The following is a 19437-nucleotide window of genomic DNA, read 5'->3' on the forward strand; positions in this document are numbered from 1 at the left end:
CTTTCTTTCTTTCTTTCTTTCTTTCTTTCTTTCTTTCTTTCTTTCTTTCTTTCTTTCTCCTTTATGTGCTGTGATCTCATTAGGTTGCAAACTTGCTAAGGCTGAGGTAAACTTGTGATCCTTTTGCTTCAGCCTCCTGGAGTGCTAGCACCTCAGCCATGCACCACAGCACACAGCTTTCCTAGGTTTGTGTCTCAGCTACTCTTCTCTTGTTGATGGGACAAATACCCGACACCCAAAATGAAGGAAGGAAAGGTTTACTTAGCTCACAGTTACTGGAGGCTTCAGTTCACACTCAGCTGCCTCCAAGGCAGAGCGACACATGGCAGAGGGCAGCAGTTCATGTCAGCGGAACAACAACAGAGGCAACAGAGAGGGAGTCTGTCTCTCTGTCTCTCTTCTATTGCATTCAGGCTCTCTGCTTCAGGCTGGGTGTTAACACTCACACCCATAATCCCAGCAGTACTAAGCCCCATAATCCCAACCTTGGATCACCCATAATCCCAGTGGATCATGAGTTAATCTTAAACTGTAGAAGTCCCCAACCCATGACTACATGAGGCTTTGGGGGAACAACTAAACACAAACCATAACAGTTTGCAACTTTTATTTTTACTAGTTTACATTACATGTGCAGTAAAAAATAAAGTTTAAAATAAACAGTGGGGAAACAGAACCATTGACTGAGAAAATGTCAGTGAAATGTGAAGTGAATTTTGAGCATCTAAGATTAATTTTCCTGTCTTAGAACTTTGAGTAAATGGATACATTCATTGGATGTCCTTTTGTCTTTATCTTTTTTCAAGGCAGAAGAGTTTTGAGATTTGCCTATGTTGTGTCTATGGGCAATTTGTTCTCTTGTACTGAATAGATTCTCTTGCCTGGCTACACTATGATGTACTTTCTTGTTGGCTTTTTTGATAAATAATGAGATAACTGTCATCTGCGGCTGTTGTTTGGAGCTGCTGAGAACATTTCCAACATACTCTGTGGTGACATATGATTTTATTGACTTTTGAGAAAGAGTGAAGAGAAGACTTTTTAGGAAGGTCATGTTGACCTTAGGAGAAATTACTAGGACAATTTCTAAAGTTGCTTAAAATTTTTCACTCTCACCAGTAACACATGAAGTTCCAGTTGTAGCAGGTTCTGGCCAACATTCCATATTGCCTGCCTTTCCAGTTGTAGTTATTTTAGCAGGCTGATCAACAGAAGCTTGGTGTTGGTGACGGTTTTGCTCTGCAGTGCGAGGGATCAAACCAAGCGCCTCTCACATGATAGCTAAGTGCTCTAAACTCAGCTAGAGAACGAGCCTGAAGTTTTTAATTTTGATGAAGTCTATTTTGCCTTTCTCATATATCAGAAACTAAGTGGAATAAAGTCAGAACTTTCTTAATATAGTATTTAAGATACATGCCATTTTCTCATGTCAAACCAACTTAGTTCATATTTTGTAATATACTTAATCATTTTTCAATACTTATGCGTGAGTTGAACTTTTAGATTTTTTTACATATATGGATTTACTTGTAAGCTGTCCCAACAACAATTTGTGAAGCTCTTGGTTCAACCTCAGGCACTACAAAAACAACAACAACAATAACAACAACAACAACAACAAAAACAATATATTGTTTTTCTGTGTTTCTCATTCATCTTTAAAAAACTTCTATTTCAACAGGATAGCTGTTGAAAGGCCCAAGTGTAAATCAATTTAGAGGACATTTCAAAAATTTTGAAACTCTAAAGGTATTGAAACTGTCCTACCAATTTGGTTTGAAACTGTCTCATTGCTATTTGTTGCTCAACAAAATTATGGGGAAAAAAAGAAACTCTAAAGGCAAAAATATCAACTCTGCAATACATGTGACAGAAAGCCAGTAAGCATGGGGACATCATCAACCACTGGGCAGAGGCTGTTGAGTGAAGCACTGGAAGCATCTTCAAGCATGACCAAGGGATGTGAGGGAGGAGTGTGACCATGCTCAGGGCAGAGCATCCTCAGACAGACAGAAAGCTTTTGCTCCAATCGCCATCCAAGCCTATTCTGGTTTTCATTTGGAAAAAGGGCCTTGCTAAGTAGCTTCATTGCCCAGGCTGGACTTGAACAACAGATCCTTCTGCCTCAGCCTCCAAGCAGTTGAATTAACAGCCTGCATCACGATGAACAGTGAGTGCTGTCCTCTTGATAAATCCCTGTTCCCGCCCTTGCACTGACTTCTCACCATCTTCCCCTGGCCAAGGCTCACACAGGCTCTCACACCAGAGCCAGGAAAGGAGAAAACAAGGGAAGGTCAACCTTTTCAGGGCCAATTCCAGGACTCTCCAACACTGAGCTTTCTGAACCCCAGGCCTGGCCTGCCACACAGGGACAGATATGAAGATCACTTTCTTCCAGCCACAGAACTTCCAACCTGACCAGAGTGGAACACTTATGTGGAGGAGGGGAGGCAGGAAGAAGGCTTGACTCAGAGGAGAAAGCAGGCAGGACTTCAGTTAGAAGGCAAGGGGGGCCCCATGGTAGAAGCAGGATTTGAGCCACAGAGGGCTACCCAGGTTTCCCCTGGCACCTATCAGCAGGGCTTGACTGGGGAGAGGAACTGATGTCACTCAGAGCACTTGGGGACCTCCCACAGGTACCAGCTGGTTTCCAGTAAAAGGAACAAGCAGCTATCAGCAGGTGCCAGCACCAGAAGAACTCTCTGAGCCCTAAAGCCAAGGTGCCTGACAAGGATAAGAAAGGGTGTTTGTGCAGAGCAGGGTCCAAAAGACAGTGAGGTAGAAATTCTGCAGGATTTTAAGTTTAGGGTACATGGTAGAAATCCTCGGTAGGCTCCTTACTCACTTACCCACCTATGGGTGCTGGAATCAGCTCAGCACTCAGAGGGACAGTGGACTGAAACACACTGAGTGCCCTTAGCCTCAAGCTGGGTTCCAGCAAAGAGCATCTGAGTGGGGTGGTAGATTTTACAACTTTTTTACAACCTCCTCTGGGAGCCTGCAGGGCCAGCTCCACCACATTTAGTCATACAAAACCTACTAGTGTTCACATTCCCATAGTGGAAGGCAAGAAGTAGGAAGTGATCAGGAAACCACAACAGCTGGAGAAGTACAGTGACGGCCACAGCCATTCACCACGTGGTGAAGAGCACAGGTGGCCTTCATCTACAATGGGTCACACCCTGAGAAACCCAGCCCACGGTAACAATGCTGTAAAACTGAACTCGTGATCAGGACCCTGGCCTGCTGAACTCCAGCACATATGCGCACAGCAAAAGGTCATTTCCCATGGCAATGTGAGGGGCTGGAGCCGGAGCTCCCTGGTTCTGCCCAGCTTCACAGTAGTGGCAGACAGGTGACAGTCTCTAGAAAGGCATTGTGAATCACTATTAGTTAAAAATCAGTGTCATTTCTTTTGCCAAGAAGATAACTAGGAAATATGCACAATGATCATGTCATTAAAAATAATCTTTCAATTGGCAGGGAATATAGCTTAGCAGGCTAAGTACCTGGTTGGCAAGTGCAAGGACCCAGATTCATTCCTCAGTACTGCATGCAGGGCTGGCCCCAGACTGCCTGGGCTCTCCATGTCATCCACCAATATTGGACTTGGTGATACACGCCTATAATTCCTGCTCTAGGGAGGCTGAGGGGGGGGGATCACTGAGTCCAAACTGTATAACAAAACCCTGTGCCAAATAAATAAAAGATTTTTTAATGTTCAAAAAATAATAATTCAAAAGCTATGGATTCAACAAGTTAGCAGAAAAAAATATCACATTTCCCAGGAGAGAAGGAAAGGGGAATGTGTTGAGTGGACCGAGCACCTCTTGGGGGAAGAAAGGAAAGGATGTGGGGATGCTTGCTGGAGACGGGACAGCAGTGTGAGTGTGCTGAGTGCCTGGGAATGGACACAGACGTGGCCAAATGAGTTTTTCACACATTCATTTACAGCAATGAGAAGTGAGGGGAAGAGCTAGGAGATGCCCCATGGGTAATGCTGTTGGCCACAGCCAGAGGCTGAGGGTGCCTCTCCCAGAGGAGGGAGGACCCCAATGCCTGGGTGGGTGTGGCCAACCAGAGCCTTTCTTCTCCAGGTCACCAGGGAGCTGCAGAGATCCTTGACAGGAAAACAGCTTTCTCACCTGGGGCTCAGGTAATCTAATGGTGTAACCCAGGCACTGCCTGAGGACCTCAGAGCTGACTCCTGGCCTCCATTTCCCTTAAGAGCCAGAAGCACTGTCAGGAAGAGATTTGGTGCCATCATTCCCTCAGAGGTGAACAAGGACCTGGCAGAGCAGCCACAGGCGACATCCAGCTCTGGGGACGCACAAGGAAGAGGAAGCTGCTGGTGCTGAGCATGCTGGGGATGGAGGCAGCTCTGGAGCGAAGGTCACGGGCCTTGGAGAGGGATTAAAGTGGCCATACCCAGCCCACACATGGTAGCAGTGGGCTCCACCAGTTAACTGACAAGCAGAGTCCTGCCCTGGCTGGGTCTCCCTTTAGACTCCATGCCCTGGTGACCCTTGCAGATTGAAGACATAGCCAGGCTGGCATGTGGGTCACAGGAACACAGAAGCCACCACAAAATACCCACTTTGAACCTTGACCTGGAGGTGCCAGTGGTGCAGTCTGTGATTAGCTGCCCTAGAACAGCATTTATGCTTCTGTAGTAAAAACATTCTTTTCAGTTTTTAGGGACAGGGCCGCTTGAGCTGCCCCTGTATAATTCCTTAATGGAAATATTTACATAAAATTCATTTTATGCTAATCATTGTGTGTGTGTGTGTGTGTGTGTGTGTGTGTGTGCGTTCTTTCTGTAGCAAGAGCTGCTTCATACAGTGAGTCAGTGTCTACCAGCACCTGGACAACGCACCCCACAGAGAACGGCCAGGCCCTGCATTCTTCTTTGAGCTAAGAGCACCTGGAGTATTGTGCTTGTCCAAAATATGGACAGAGTTAGACAACATGTTTAGCTCTCTACTCATGTATTTTGTGACGTTTGGACAATGGAGACTTTGCACCGGGAAAGGCAGATGAGGCCTCCTGTAGGTGAAGGGAACCCGGCATCCTGGCCTGCCTGAGAGATGGGGGCTCTGCTGGGTGGGAAGCTGGCTGGGAGGGCTCATAGAACCAAGGAAGGCACCTAGGAGGGGGAAGGAGCTGTCTGGCCAACAATGGCCTGGCTCCAGGTTCCCCAGCTCCCAGCTTCCTTCCCTGGCTTCAGCTCTCTTGCCTGTTCTGCTGGGGCAGCAGCTGCCCCAGTGGGGAGACACAGAAAGGGCTCAGGAGCCCAGGACAATTTTGACTCCAGACAAGGAGAAAGCAGATGGCATGCTGTGACCAAGACCCCCACTGCCTGGACCACAGCTGCTAACCTGTTCAGACACACACACACACACACACACACACACACACAGATATACACAGAAAAACCTCCATGATGAAGCTAAAATACAGAATATCATTTAGTAGGTCTGGGGTGGGGCCTGAGATGGTACATCCTAAGCAATTTCCTAGGTTGATGCTGCTGGAGGACCACACTGAGAGCCCAAATCTGGTTCCTGAGGGACCAAGTTCTCAAAGGAATTAGCAGGTGTACTTGGATCCCATGGATACTTGCATTGCTTTATTATACTCCCATGTGATTCGCAGATCGATGGTACTGAGGTACTTAGCCCTTGCACCCCCACTCCTATGAAGTGCCCACTGGCTCCCCTCCTCCTGAGGCACAGGTCTCCAGGCATCTTGACTGTCATGACTCCAATACTCTGTGCCCTAGTTTTGCAGGCAGCCTGAGTTAGATAGAAATATTGCAGGCAGTTAGACAGGCTCAGGCCCTCGAAGGAAATAACAGCCAGAAGCCTCACAACTGTGGGAGAGATTGATGCCCCTGCTGTAAATCAACCCTAAAGACTGGCATCCAGCATTGATCATTATTCGGGAAGAATTATTGTCTGAACGCCGACCCATAAGGTCCTATTTTACATTCATGCCCACTTACTACATGACCCAGTACCCCATTTGGTCTTGGGCCTAAGCAATTTTACGTGAGCAATGGTGCTTGTAATCTCATTGATTGACAATAGTTTTGTCCCATCCCACATCCACCTAAATGAGTTCTCCCTTTCTCCAACTAAATGAGTTCTCCTTTTCTCCAACTTAGCCCCACATAGTTTTACACTATAAAAGTGCCTGGAGGAGACAGCTTCCCAAGGAACTACCCACTCAGGCTCCCCTCCTGTCCCTCTCTTGGACAGGAGCTTTCTTTCCCTTAGTAAATATATTCTGTTTGTAACCTCTGTTTATTCCTAAAATTCTTCCTTTAATTTTAGAGAAAACGAACTCGTGCAGGTAGCGAGATCATTTTTCCCTATGTCATTTGGAGGTTCCCTATATCGTTTGGAGGTCACCCACTCAGAGATCGTTTTTCTCCCTTATCATTAGAGTTTTCTTTTCTCGGTAGATGTCTCCCAGGCTCACCCAGCTACCAATATTCCTGCATTAGAGCCCCAGCCAGCGGCATGTACCCCCCAGGTGCTTTCTCCAGCACACCTGTGGGCTTTGTGAGGGGGCCCCTATTAATCAGTATAGGTGACAGGACCCTCCTTCCCAAGTGAACTTGTGCTGTCCTATGTCTCTAGACAGTACTAACATAGTCATCCCACGAGAGTATGCCAACAACAGCTTGCTTGTTCTTTATTTTAAGAGTGATAGGAAAGAGAAGTGCCCAGTGCTGAGAAAGCTCTGCTCAGGGGGTGGAAGCCAGAAGGATCTCACTAGGCAGCCTCCCAACGGAGAGCAGTGTTGCAACAGGGTGCAAAGCCAGGAGAGAAGGTGAAGGCCACAGAAACGGGGCTGTGGAGGGCACCTGGGCCCTTCCTTGCGTAGCTGTGGCTCGGGGCTAGCATGGATTGCACAGAGGACAGGAAGGTGTTTGAGGGCCTTATGCGGTATGGGCCTGGGATGATGCGTGGAAGGCTCAGTCCTCCCTCACTGCCAGGAGGAATGACCTGGAGGCTCCCCTGGGTGGGAAATCCTCAGGGCACCACCTGCTAGGATGGCAGGGCTCAGAAGGTGGGGGGAGGAGGGCAGAGGACAGGGAGAAGACACAGACAGCCATGTCCCCAGCTCTTCACTGGGCTCTGGAGCCCAGCTAGCACTGCACATCTGTAAGCTCAATATCGCCGGTTACTTCCAGGTGATCGATGGCTGGCAGGTACTTCAGGCGGTGGGTGTATATCAGCAGGGGCTGGTCATCCACAGCCACCCTGTAGCAGCGGCCTTCACATATGATTTGCACCTGGACAGAGAAGCCTTGCATTCACACTCCATGCAGGAACTCCTTAGTTTCCTGAAGGCTCAGAGACTCTCCTTCCCCCTCTTTCCTCCTCCTCAAGTCACCCCCACTCCACTGAAGGACACACTCCTCCCTAAAAATCCTGGGCTCTCCTACCCTTGAACTCCGCACCTGCTGTTCCCAGCCCCTAGTGCTGCTCCCAGCCTGCATGTCTGCCCTCTGTGTCACTGTCAGGCACCTCAGGGACCCAATGCCTCTGCCAAGTCTTCCTTGCCCTCATCCAGGAGACCAACTGCCTCCTCAGGCCGTGGGGGCAGCAACACTCACTGGTGCTATATGTGTCCTCCATGTCCCTGCCTGTACTCTGCAGGAACAGGAGCAGCAGCCCCCTGACCAGTCCTCTCCAGCTCAGGACCTTCTCCAGGAGGCAGTCAGGGTCCAAAGGCGTTGGTCACACCTCAATCACAGACACGCAGGGCACTGTCCTAGTGTGTACAGGGACTACCTCGGCCCATTCCCACAACTCCCTGAGATCCCAGGATTCTTAACCCCATTTGGAGATGAGGAAATGGAGCCCAAAAACACTCAGTAACTGTCCCTGGCTGAAAGGCACATCCCCGAGGTTACATAGAGGCCTATCAATCGAAGGCAGTGTCCCTGCTGCTGTTCCTCGGTGGCTTCTTCCTGTAGTAAGATCCAAGCCCCCTTCCTAGCCCCAGAGCTCTCCAGCAGGCATTTCCCACCCAGAGTGCAGAGTGCAGGCCTCCAGGACACAGCTTCTGCCTAAGCGGATGCCCAGGGGACAGTCTCGCTGCTAGGGTAAGACCCAGACACCATGGCCCAATCTTCTTGTATAATTCTTCCCTCCTTCCCTCCCTCCTTCCGTCCTTCTTCCTTCTTTCTCTCCTTCCCTCCTTCCCTTCCTTCACTCCTTCCTTCTTTTCTTTGTCTTTCTTTTCTTCATTTTTTCTTACTACATTCCTTCTGTCTTCTTGCTTTCTCTTTGTCTTAATCTCTTTTTTTTTTTGACTAGCCTTCTCCTTCCTTTCTTCTTTCCAACTTTCCTTTCTTCCTTCTGTTTCCTTGCTGCATTCCTCCTTTCCTCTCACGTTCTCTTTATCTTTCTCTGTTCTCTTTTCTTGTCTATCCTCCTTTTTCTTTCCTTCCCTCCTTCTTTCCTTCTGTGTGGTACCATGGAATAAACCCAGGGCTTTAATGCTCAGCTATGTCCTTTTTTCTATTTTCAAATTTTTCTCCGTGAGACAGTCACCCTAAGTCACTTAAATGCTTGGGCTGACCTGAAATTTGGGACTCTCCTGCTTTGACCTGCTACAGTGCTACTGTTATAGCCCCAGGTACCACAGCACCTGGCTGTTCCTAGTTTTGTTTTCCTAAGCTCTGCATGTGACCTGAATGTGTAGGCGGGGTGGTAAGGCCTGGGGCCACTGCGCACACCTCTCACCCTCCCTCTCCACCTTGCAGTGCAGCCCTGCACAGGCCCCTCCCTCCCCTGCACATTGGCCCCCACAGTGAGGGTCCCTCCAACCCAGAGCCTCTGTCCTGATGTGTGCTGACTGGCTCTTGCCTTGCTCTCCTGGATCCTCCCCAAGCAGATGACAGCCCTGTGGCTAGGACCTGTTGTTCCTGCTTCCTGGCTGCATCTCTGAACATGGGTATTTCCTGCATGAAGGGCACCCACTCAGATAGCTGATAAGTGACTGCTGAGTGACTGAAAATCCATGAAAAGTGCTTCATTCTTGATTTCCATGTCCCAAAAATAGGATGTGACAAGGACTTGCCTTGTGATTTTGTTTGCTTACCTGTTTAGAGAAGATAGCAATTCTTCCTTGCGGGACAATAATCACAGCATGATAATAATGTGCTACCCACCTCTCTTCCCTCTGGTACAACCCTGAAATCACAAGCATCAATCCCTAGACTTTTCAAGGTGCCCTCATACTCTCTCACCCGTTCTCCACCTGCACCCAGCAAGCCCTCAAGCTCTGGGGTGCAGCATCTTACCGTGAAGCTCTGTCCTGGGACAAAGGGCATGTCCCCAGACAGCCTTCGCTCCTCTGGCCCCCAGGAGCCCTTGATCAGAGAGTTTCGGACCACACATCTTTCACTGAATCGAGGGCTGAAGTGAAAGGCGATGTCAGTCCCAGCACGCAGGTTGATTTCAAAACTGGGGAGGAAAGAAACATGAACTCTCTGTATCTCTCAGATGTGGCTCCAACTCCCTTCCCATTTTTTCCAGAAGCCAGAGAGCCCTGGAGGCATTTTCTTACCTCTCAGCATTGGGGAGCACAGTGCCTGACACAGTGATCACCTTGGATGGATTCATCCCACCTGGCATTGAAGTGGAGAAAGGAATCGGCTGTTCGGAGGAAAGGAACAGGTCAGGCTGTAACAACAGAAAGCAGCAGGGCACCTGGGAAGAAATTGGCCTGGGCCAATTGCTATGGACTTGGACATAATATGATTTCTAGAGAAAACCAGTAATATGATTTCTAGAGAAAACCAGTACAACATTACTTGGTTCCTTAGCTACCAAGTGAAAACGTCCTTGTGCTCCCCAAAGCAGAGAGCCTTCACTGTCATGGAAGAAACTCTGTACAGGCACTAAAGCATTCTGGGTGACAAGGGAAGGCCATACATTTAGCTCACACTGAAGGGGCCATAATAAATTGAAAGTTCCTTTCAAAATTATTCTAATTTTCATGAATATTTTTACAATTTCAACTTCATAATGGATCCTTTTTAATTATGAAAGTCAGGGCCAGCCAGATAGCTTAGCAGACTAAAGTGCCTGCTTAGGCAGAGCACAGGGGCCAGGGCTCCATCCTGTGCTGGCCACGCCCCTTTGGGGTGCTGAGATTGAGATTGAGATTGGGCGTGGTAATGTGCACTTGTAATCCCTTTGCTTGGGTGGCTGAAAACAGGTGAGTCACTATGAGTCCAATCTACCTAGTGAGACCCTATAGACACTGCAGACCCTATAGATCCTGTCCTAAAAATAAAAACTAAAAAGTTATGAAAGTCAGAGGATCATCGCCAGCTGACACTCACTGACCAACCCGCCATTCCACATGAACCCTCCAACTGCCACACATGCACCACTTACGTAAGGTAGAGGTGTTGCTTCAGGAGCCTGTGAAAAAGATATCAAAAAATTTAATGTGGGACTGTTATACCTCCCACTCACACACACAAACACACTCATTGTGGAATGGGTGCTCCTACATGAATGAGGTCAACAGGGTTTATCACTGGGTTTCTCCTGGTAACCTTGGTTGTCATAGCAATCTTTCTAGATCTTCCTGACCTATCCCTGGATGCCATAACTTATCTTTCTTCTTTTCTGTGTGAAAAGGAAGGCACTGAAGCCAGAATGACCCACTTGATCCTCAGCCCCCAAAAGATGGAGACATCCACACTCTGATCTGATCCCTGAAACCCATAAATGTGACCCTCACTACAAGAGGTGATTAAGTGATGAATCTGAGGCTGGAGAGATGGGCCTGAGGTGGCCACCCTGAGGCACAGTGAGTCCCTTGTAATCACAAAGGTCTTTCTGCGGGAGAGGAGGGACACTCAGCATGAAATTGGACAACAGAAGCAAGCACATGGTGGCTTTTCCTCTTCCATTTGTACTTTCTGTGGTGTTCAATATGCAAAACCCAATAATCACTTTACTCTGAGCTACAACCCCAAACCAAGAAGACAGTGGCTTTGGTGACAGAGACAGGGATCTGGGACACTGCATGCAGGCCCCTTAAGTAGCTGTGAAGGAAACTGTGAAGACTCTTCCCAAAGCCTCAGGATGCAAGTGAACTTAGGGTGTCTGTTATTTCTCTTCTTGACAGGGTGGGGGAGGTCAACTGGGCATCATCTTGAGAATCTTTCAGGCACTTGTTCTATCACCAAGCAAAGACCAAAGCCTTTCAACAGGTTGAATTATGCAAGTAATAGGACAGCACCAGCTTCCAACTACCACACACCCATCATTCCAATGAAATCTCCTGCCAACTCCCACACATCACTCACAGCGGTTTCGGGTTCAGGTTCAGGTTCAGGTTCAGGTTCAGGTTCAGGTTCAGGCTCAGGCTCAGGCTCAGGTTCAGGTTCACGTTCCTGTGAAAAAGAGACACCACAAAATTTAATGTGGGTGTATGAGAGGCACACACACACATGCACATACACATGTACACACACGTATACACACTCTTTCTGTAGGGGGTGCCTATGTGTGAATGATGTTTGGAGAGCTCAGCCCAAAGTTTCACCAGGTAGCCGTGGTTGTCATAGTAAGTTTTCTCCATCTTCCTGCTCTGTCCCTGGATGCCATCACCTGAATTTCACCAACTCCATGCTGTAAGTCACTGAAGCCAGAATCACACCCTTGACTCAAGGGCCACAAGTTCTGAAATACCAATGCTCTGAGCCAATCTCTGGAACTTGTGAATGTGACCATAATAGCAAATGGGTCTGCAGGTGGATGAAGAGAAAGATCTGAGGCTGGTGAGATGGATCCCAGGTCACCTCACTGAGGTCCAGTTGGGTCCCATGTAATCACAACAGCCCTTGTAAGAGAGAGGTGGGACAGTCAGTTTCTGAGGGTGACTAGTACAAAGTAGGACTAAAATAACTGATTAGTTTGCCATGGTTGCATGTAAGACTTTCCAAGACCTAGGCTTCTCTTCTGAAAATGCTTAGTGGACTCCGAGTAAGTAAACCTCTATGCTGAGCCCTGTAATGGCAGGTGAAGTCAGCAGCACCAAATGATAAGACATGGTCGCAGCCAGGGACACCTGGATCCACCCTCAACTACATGAAGACAATAGCACACCTCTCACTCCTGCATGGATTAACTTAATGCCTTGCTTTGAGAAGTCCCTGAATGGCTCTGCCATTCTTGAGTATTCCCCTCACTTCTTCTGATACCTAAATAAACAAGGGAGGCCCACAGAATCTCTTCTCTTAACTCTGAGAGAATCTTGCATTCTTTGAGGGAAATTTCATCCTCCTGGAGCCCTGAAATCATTCCATTTGCCTCTTTTGATTTAGTCTTTTCCATACACTGTTCTGGGGATGGGGGACCTGATTAGTCCGCAATAACTATGGGCTACTGTGAATGGGATTACTGGCACCTGAAGAGGGACATTTAACCTTTGCACTTTTCTTTTTAGCCTGACTTGAATAAGTCTCCCTAGAGTTAAAACTACATGAGATGGACAAGGACTTCTCAGGAATAAAGCTTCCCCAGAGATGCTGGAGAAAAAGGAAGACAAGCATTCCACAAGGAGCATGGGTGATTCTTACTGCTGTGTGCAACCATTTTTATCTGAGAGTAAAAAGCGCCCAAAACTTTTAACTGTGGAGCAGAGAAATAGAGATGCTACAGGTTTTGCTTAAACACTTAGGGGCTCATCTGCCAAAAAAGACCTTACAAAAATGTCATAAGTTGTAACCAAATATGTAAAGAGTTGAAAAATATCTTTAAAGGGCCCAGAGTACAGGAAGAATCATTTTCCCTTGGCATTTTCAACTCTGAGCCTGGTTCTTTCAGGGTTGAGTCCATTGCAGAGCTCTTAGTCAAAACCTCCTAATGTAGGCCTCCCATGTGCCTCCCTCTCCCACTGGTCTCTGTGCCTGCATTCGTGCTGCTAGCTGAAATTCAAAATATGGCATTGATCTTACCTAAATAAAGAAAAATTTTGTAAAAGAAAAAAATCAAAGTCAAACCGAAAGAAACCAAAACAAGCCCAAACCCTCTGACTCAGACACAGTGGAAACCAAAGGCCGCCCAGGACCTTGGGCAGAAACAGGAGCCTTGCACAGGAGCATCCCAGGCAGCTCTGGCCAGAAACCAACAGCTTTCAAAGGAGAAACCAGCAGCTATAAAAGGAGAAATCCCTGGCACTCCTACTCGCTTCCCAGTTGGAACTCAGCAAAATAATTGTAATGAGGAGCTCATATCTCATAGGCCTTTTGAAATTCAGAAACTCAAAAATCTTAAAACAAATGTTTGTTATTAATGGAATGCAGAGCTCATTACAGCAGGAGCTCTACAGAATGCTCTGATTATGTGTCACTTGACACCAATGATATCACACATGTGGCACAGACATGCCTGTCTCCAGCTCAATCTTTGATGTACAGTTTAAAGGTCTTGTTTTGCAGCAGGCTCATAGAAACAGAACATCCCTCACTGAAGTAGCTGGTTGTTTCAGCTGTAGAAATAAAAGAGGAGATGTTTTCTGGGATAGGACAATATGTGCTCCTTTGGGATTCATGCTGAGGTCAACCCCAAGGTCCTCATGAGCTATATTCACAATTGGCAGATTTACTAACATGGGCATAGGCAATTGTTCCAGAGCAGGGGAAACCCCTGCAGTCATTATTACACACCTTTCAATGCCATAAGGATCCCTTTACTCAATTCAACATCTATAAGATGATGCAAAGGTGAAGAACATGATATTAATAGGCATCAATGAGAAAGAAGAAGTCAATATAAATGATATATAAAGAATATGGGCAGAAATAATAGCAGAAAACTTCCCAAATATAGGGGAAAAATCTGACATTCAGGTCACTGAAGGATATAGAACTCCAAATAACATCAACCCAATTAAAAACACACTGAGACATATAATACTCAAGATCTCAGAAATCCAGCCCTAGAACAATATACTAAAAGATGATAGAGAAAAGAAAGAGATCACATTTAAAGGAAAACCCATCAGGATAATGGCAGACTTCTCTTCACAAATCATGAAGTCAAGAAGAGCATGAAGCAGAGCACTTCAAGTCTGCTATGAAAATAAATTCCAACCCAGACTACTATACCCTTCAAAACTCTCTTCTCAAGTTGGATGGAGAAATGAAATACTTCCATGACAAAGAATAACTAAAGAATTTCATAATGACAAAGCCAACCATACACAGACTACTAAAAGATGATCTAGAGAGGGACCAAAATGATCAGAACTCTATGAATGAGAATACAAAGAAACCAGCAAATAGGGCAAACAATTAAAGACAGGAGAAAAAAGGAGTAAACCACAGCTGGTAACATGTCAATCATCAGTCAATACATCTCAATTATAATCATCAATGTAAATAGACTCAATTCACCAATTCAAAGAAATAGACTGGCACAGTAGATTAAGAAGCAAAATCTAACAATATGCTGTATAAAGAAACACACTTAATCATAAAGAAATTCATAGGCTGAAAGCCAAGGATGGAAAATAATACTACATGCCTCAGCACCTCAGAAAAAAAATAGGTGTAGCAATCTTGTTCTCAGACAGTCTCAACATCAAACCAAGAATGATCAAGCTAAATAAAGGTCACTATATTCTGGTTAGGAAAAAAAATACAAGAGGAAGAGGTAACACTCATAAATATGTATGCAGCAAACACAGGAGCACCCAACTACGTAAGACAAATCTTAATGGAAATGGAAAATCTAATGTCCACTACCACAGTCTTAACAGGAGACCTTAACACCCTCTTATCCCAAAAAAATAGGTCAACCAGACAAAAAATTAGAAAGAAGTAGCAGAACTGAACCAGAACTTAGAACAAATGGACTCAGTGGACATATGCAGAGTGTTTCGCCCAATCAAAGCTCAATACACATTTTTTTTTCAGCTGCACATGGGTCATTTTCTAAAATAGATCACATACTAGTCCATAGGTCATGCTTAAGTATATGCAAGAAAACAGAAATTATCCCATTCATATTATCAGACCACAGTGCAATGAAACTGGAAATAAATGACAAAAGAAACAAAAACAAACCCATAAATACATGGAAATTAAACAACACCCTCCCCAGCAATGAATGGGTCACAGATGAAATTAAACCAGAAATTGAACAATATCTACACTTCAATGAAAATCCAAGCACAATATATCAAAATTTATGGGATGTGATGAAAGGAGTTCTGAGAGGCAAATTTATAGCTGTCACACATTAGGAAAACAGAACGGGAACAAATAAACACCCTAATGCTGCCCTTCAAACATCTAGAAAAGTAAGAGCAAAACAACACAAAGCCCAAAGTCAGGAAGAAATCACAAAGATCAGAGCAGAAATTAATTCAATTGAGACAAAGAAAGCAATTCAAAGAATTAATGAATCAAAAGGCTGGCTCTTTGAAACATTAAATAAAACTGATAAGCCCCTAGCTATCCTCATCAAGAAGAGATAGAAAAAACTCAAATACAAGCAATAAGGAATGAAAAAGGTGACATTAGCACTGACCCAGTGGAAATCCAGAAGATCATCAATATCTACTTTGAGAATCTTTACCCTCACAGAATAGCAGACACAGAAGAAAATGAAAGATTCTTAGAAAGGTACAAATTACCAAAATTGAATCAAGAAGATATAAGAACGCTCAATAACCCAGTAGCAGTCAATTAAATATGAAATGCAATCAAAATTCCACTGACAAAGAAAAGTCCAGGTCTTCATGTATTCACAGCCAAATTCTATAAGAAATTTACATAAGATATAATCCCTATACTCCTCAAAATCTTCAGTGAAACTGAAAGGGAAGCAATCCTCCCAAAATCATTCCTGGAGGCAAGTATTATACTGATACCAAACCCAGAGAAAGATGCAAATGAAAAAGAGAACTACAGGACAATTTCCCTCATGAACATAGATGTAAAAATCCTCAATAAAATCCTAGCAAATGGAATACAGCAAACCATCAAGAAGATTATACACCATGACCAGGGAGGATTCATCCCAGGGATGCAAGGATGGTTCAATATAAAGCTGAAGACATTCTAATTCTAAAGTAGGCATACACAAATGCTGATTGAGACTGCAAGCAAGTAAACTCAACCAACAATCTGACAATGTATATTCTGCTTGTCGGGATATTGCGACCGAATCATATATGACAAGCATGAAGGGCCAGGCTGAGGCTGGTTTTAATAATGCAGGAGGAGGCAACATAAAATGTGTTAATTGTGGAAAAATCAGACATAGTAGAAAAAATTGTACATTTCTTGCTGAATCTAATGGGACATGTGCTGCAGCTCCAGCATGTCAAGGGAACAATGACTCGGGCATGGAGATATCTGGTCCCACTCAACAACTGTGTCTGAAAGCCCTACAAGGGACACATTTGGCTATACATTGTCAATGTAAAACCCATAAGGATGGTACACCTTTGCTAAAATGTAGAGACAAGGGCCATTCCTTGGACTGGCCGAACAAGAGAGAAAACATAGCTTTTGAGTCAGACTATAGGTTAGTTTAATCCAAAGCAAACACACCAGCAGATCCAACAATAACCTCAAAGGTAGTTCACTGGAAAGATATAAAGTCTTACAGCAGGGAAACAATACAAAGTGCAGGATTAGATCTCCCTGAAGTTTACAGAGTCACTCTTACCAGGGAGAACAACCCTATTCCAATTCCCACAAGAGTCGCAGGTCCACCACCTGAGGGAACAGTTGATCTTGAACTGGAGAACATTGACATAAAATTAAAAGAAATAATTATTGTGCCTAGTGTATTTCATGTGATTATCCAGATGAGATGCTTATGTAATTCATTATGCTATATATTTGTGTTATATGGACATACGATTGGAGGGATATATGATACATCCTTCTGTTTATATAGTGCATTATGACATGTCTTTCTGGTATATGGATATACAATAGGAAGCATCTATAAAATATCCTTTTATTTATATAATACATTGAGTTATCATATGGATGATACCTTACTGGCTTCTCTAATTAATAAACAACTATATGACATGTTTGCAGAGACAAAATGAGATTTAATATCCTTTGGCTTCTGCATTGCCCAGACAAGGTACAGCTGTCCATTGCTTCTTATTGACCTGGGAACACTAGTGACCAACAGGGCAGTGAGGTCACAAAAGTTGCAGGTTTGTCAAAATCATTTAAAAACTAAATGATTTTTAAGTGGTATCAGGAGACAAAATTGGGTGTTGCCCTCTATCAATTAAAACGTTTATATAATACCTCACTGGGAGAGCCAGCTATTCTCACCCCTTGTAGCTTATGTACTGAGGCTGAAAGGAGCTAACTTTGGTTGAAAAACTGTTACATCAGCATCAAGATTTTAGAATAAATGCAAATTATCCCCTTCTTTACACGTCAAACACTTCTCATTCTCCCAGAGGTCTCATAGGACAATTCTACAATAAACGCGCCTATCCTATTGAGTAGCTTTAACTTTCTAATTGGCTAATCAAAACCCTGCAATTACATTTAGAACAAGTAGACAAGGTTGTCACTATGGCAAGGACAAAAATCCAAACAACTCTTTGATATTGATCCTGCTTCAGCCTTATTGCCTATTGATTTAAACTAATATTTGACACTGATACAACAAGTTATATGTTGTCAAGTAGAATTTGAAGATTTTATAGACCAACTGATAATCATTTTCCTAGTGATCATATCTTTCAATTTTTCTCAAGCACTCACATATTATTCCAAAAATTACTAAATTTGAACTTATTTTTGAAGCAATAGTCCATTTTCCTGACCATTCATCAATCATGAGGCTGCCATTGGGAGTAAGGGCTATGAACAGGAAATAGAGACTAGAGGACATTCAGCAGGAGGTCTGAAATTACAGGAAATTTTGTCATACAAAAATGTAACTTTAGGGGCCAGGGAGATGGCTCAGTGAAATAAGTGCTTGCCTGGCAAGCACAAGGACCTGAGTTCAATCCCCAGTTTCACAAAAAACAAAACAAAACAACAACAACAACAAAGTAACTCTACACCTACTAGGACAATTAGTGAATAGGCTTTTACAGTCTACCTTACTCAGAGAGTTATGAGTAAGTTGACCCCCTATAGTCAACTTTAGTTCTGCCTCTAATTTCTTTCTCAGGCTACAAAAGGCAATTCACAGCCAAACAGCACCCTTTTCTATAGGTCACAGAATGTCTCATTCTAATTAACCTGGATTTATTTATTTATTTATTTATTTGTTTGTTTGTTTATTTATTTTAAAATAATTTTATTGAGAAACAAATAGCATTGAGACAGTTTCAAAGCCGAGTAGTAGGACAGCTTCAATAATAAATACATTGCATATAGTTGTCTCAGTGGTTATTCATTGTACAAGATGCAGACATGATATCCTGTCCAAAAACACTATTAGAGCAAATCTATTCATTGAATTAAGAGAATGCAGCTGTATATCTATCCCAACTATTTTGAGTATACAGATACAAAATGATCCTTTATTTGTATCCTTTTTGTTTAGTTTTGTCAGAGAAGGGTATTCCATTGTCATTTAAATATTGTAGGTGCATGAATTTAGCAAAATATTCCAATATAGTCCACTAGTCCATAATACTAGTGGGTTATCCGCAAGACTGCCAATGTCAGAAGTTCTTGTCTTAAGCCTTTTACAGCTTAGCATATCACTGTGGCTTTACTTTTTATACCTCATTTTTTATACTTTTCTGTTGCATGGTTAAGACCAAGATAAAGCAAGACCTATATAACAAGAAATGTAACTTTTGTATCTAATAAGGTCATTCAAGTCCAGTCAGGATTTACCCTGAAACCCTGTACTGCAGTTTGTAGATCCTTTGTCAGTGTGAACCATGTGGATGAGTCTCGGCCATTGCTTGACCAATTTGCTCTCTGTGAAAGCCTGAGAGAATGTTTTCTTTCCATGTGACTCTCCTTAGGCACACTCTATGTCATCGATCACATTCCTCTGTGGCCCCATAATCTCCTTGATCAGAAAATTTAGACTTTTAACATATGGGAATCAGCAGGCTGATTTGTTGATCAGCTTTTGTAGTCCATTTGATGAAATTATACAGTCTTATTCAAATCATCACCAAAATAGTATGGCTTTCACCAAAAATTTTCAATTAGCCAGGTCTCAAGCAAGACAATTTGTCATCTCCTGTCCTATTTGTCAAAAGGTTCCTAGGTCTGTGATGCAAAAAAGCAGTAACCTCAGAGGCTTAATGTATAATGACTTGAGCAAATGAATGTTATACGTAATTCTTCCTCTGATAAAATATAACACAGTCATGTATCTATTATTAAGTATTCTCACTTAAATAGTGCAATTTGCCTCAAAGGAGGAAAAA

The 19437-nt window shown here is 44.0% G+C and overlaps 1 protein-coding gene across 1 annotated transcript; it reads right to left on the reverse strand.

The window, feature by feature from the left end:
- Positions 1-6915: 6915 nt before the first annotated feature.
- On the reverse strand, positions 6916-11622 carry LOC111817838 (galectin-5-like). Its single transcript, XM_023719846.1, has 6 exons — positions 11587-11622; positions 11348-11434; positions 10425-10451; positions 9589-9677; positions 9323-9485; positions 6916-7303 (listed from the first exon to the last, which is right to left on the reverse strand). Exons 1-6 carry the CDS (start codon positions 11620-11622, stop codon positions 7157-7159), a joined length of 549 nt encoding a protein of 182 aa, XP_023575614.1. The 3' UTR covers positions 6916-7156.
- Between the last annotated feature and the right edge of the window lie 7815 nt (positions 11623-19437).

The sequence above is a fragment of the Octodon degus genome, unplaced genomic scaffold (assembly GCF_000260255.1).
Source record: "Octodon degus isolate 3935 unplaced genomic scaffold, OctDeg1.0 scaffold00072, whole genome shotgun sequence".
Lineage (NCBI taxonomy): Eukaryota > Metazoa > Chordata > Mammalia > Rodentia > Octodontidae > Octodon > Octodon degus.

What these genes read in the sequence shown, in the direction of transcription:
- LOC111817838 (XM_023719846.1), bottom strand. Translation starts at nt 11,622, where the DNA reads ATGGAGAAAACTTACTATGACAACCACGGCTACCTG. An exon ending in GTGCTCCCCAATGCTGAGAG is followed by an intron (nt 9,486 to 9,588) that starts GTAAGAAAATGC and finishes TTTCCTCCCCAG; the next exon opens with TTTTGAAATCAACCTGCGTG. An exon ending in TCCCAGGACAGAGCTTCACG is followed by an intron (nt 7,304 to 9,322) that starts GTAAGATGCTGC and finishes TTCTCTGTCCAG; the next exon opens with GTGCAAATCATATGTGAAGG.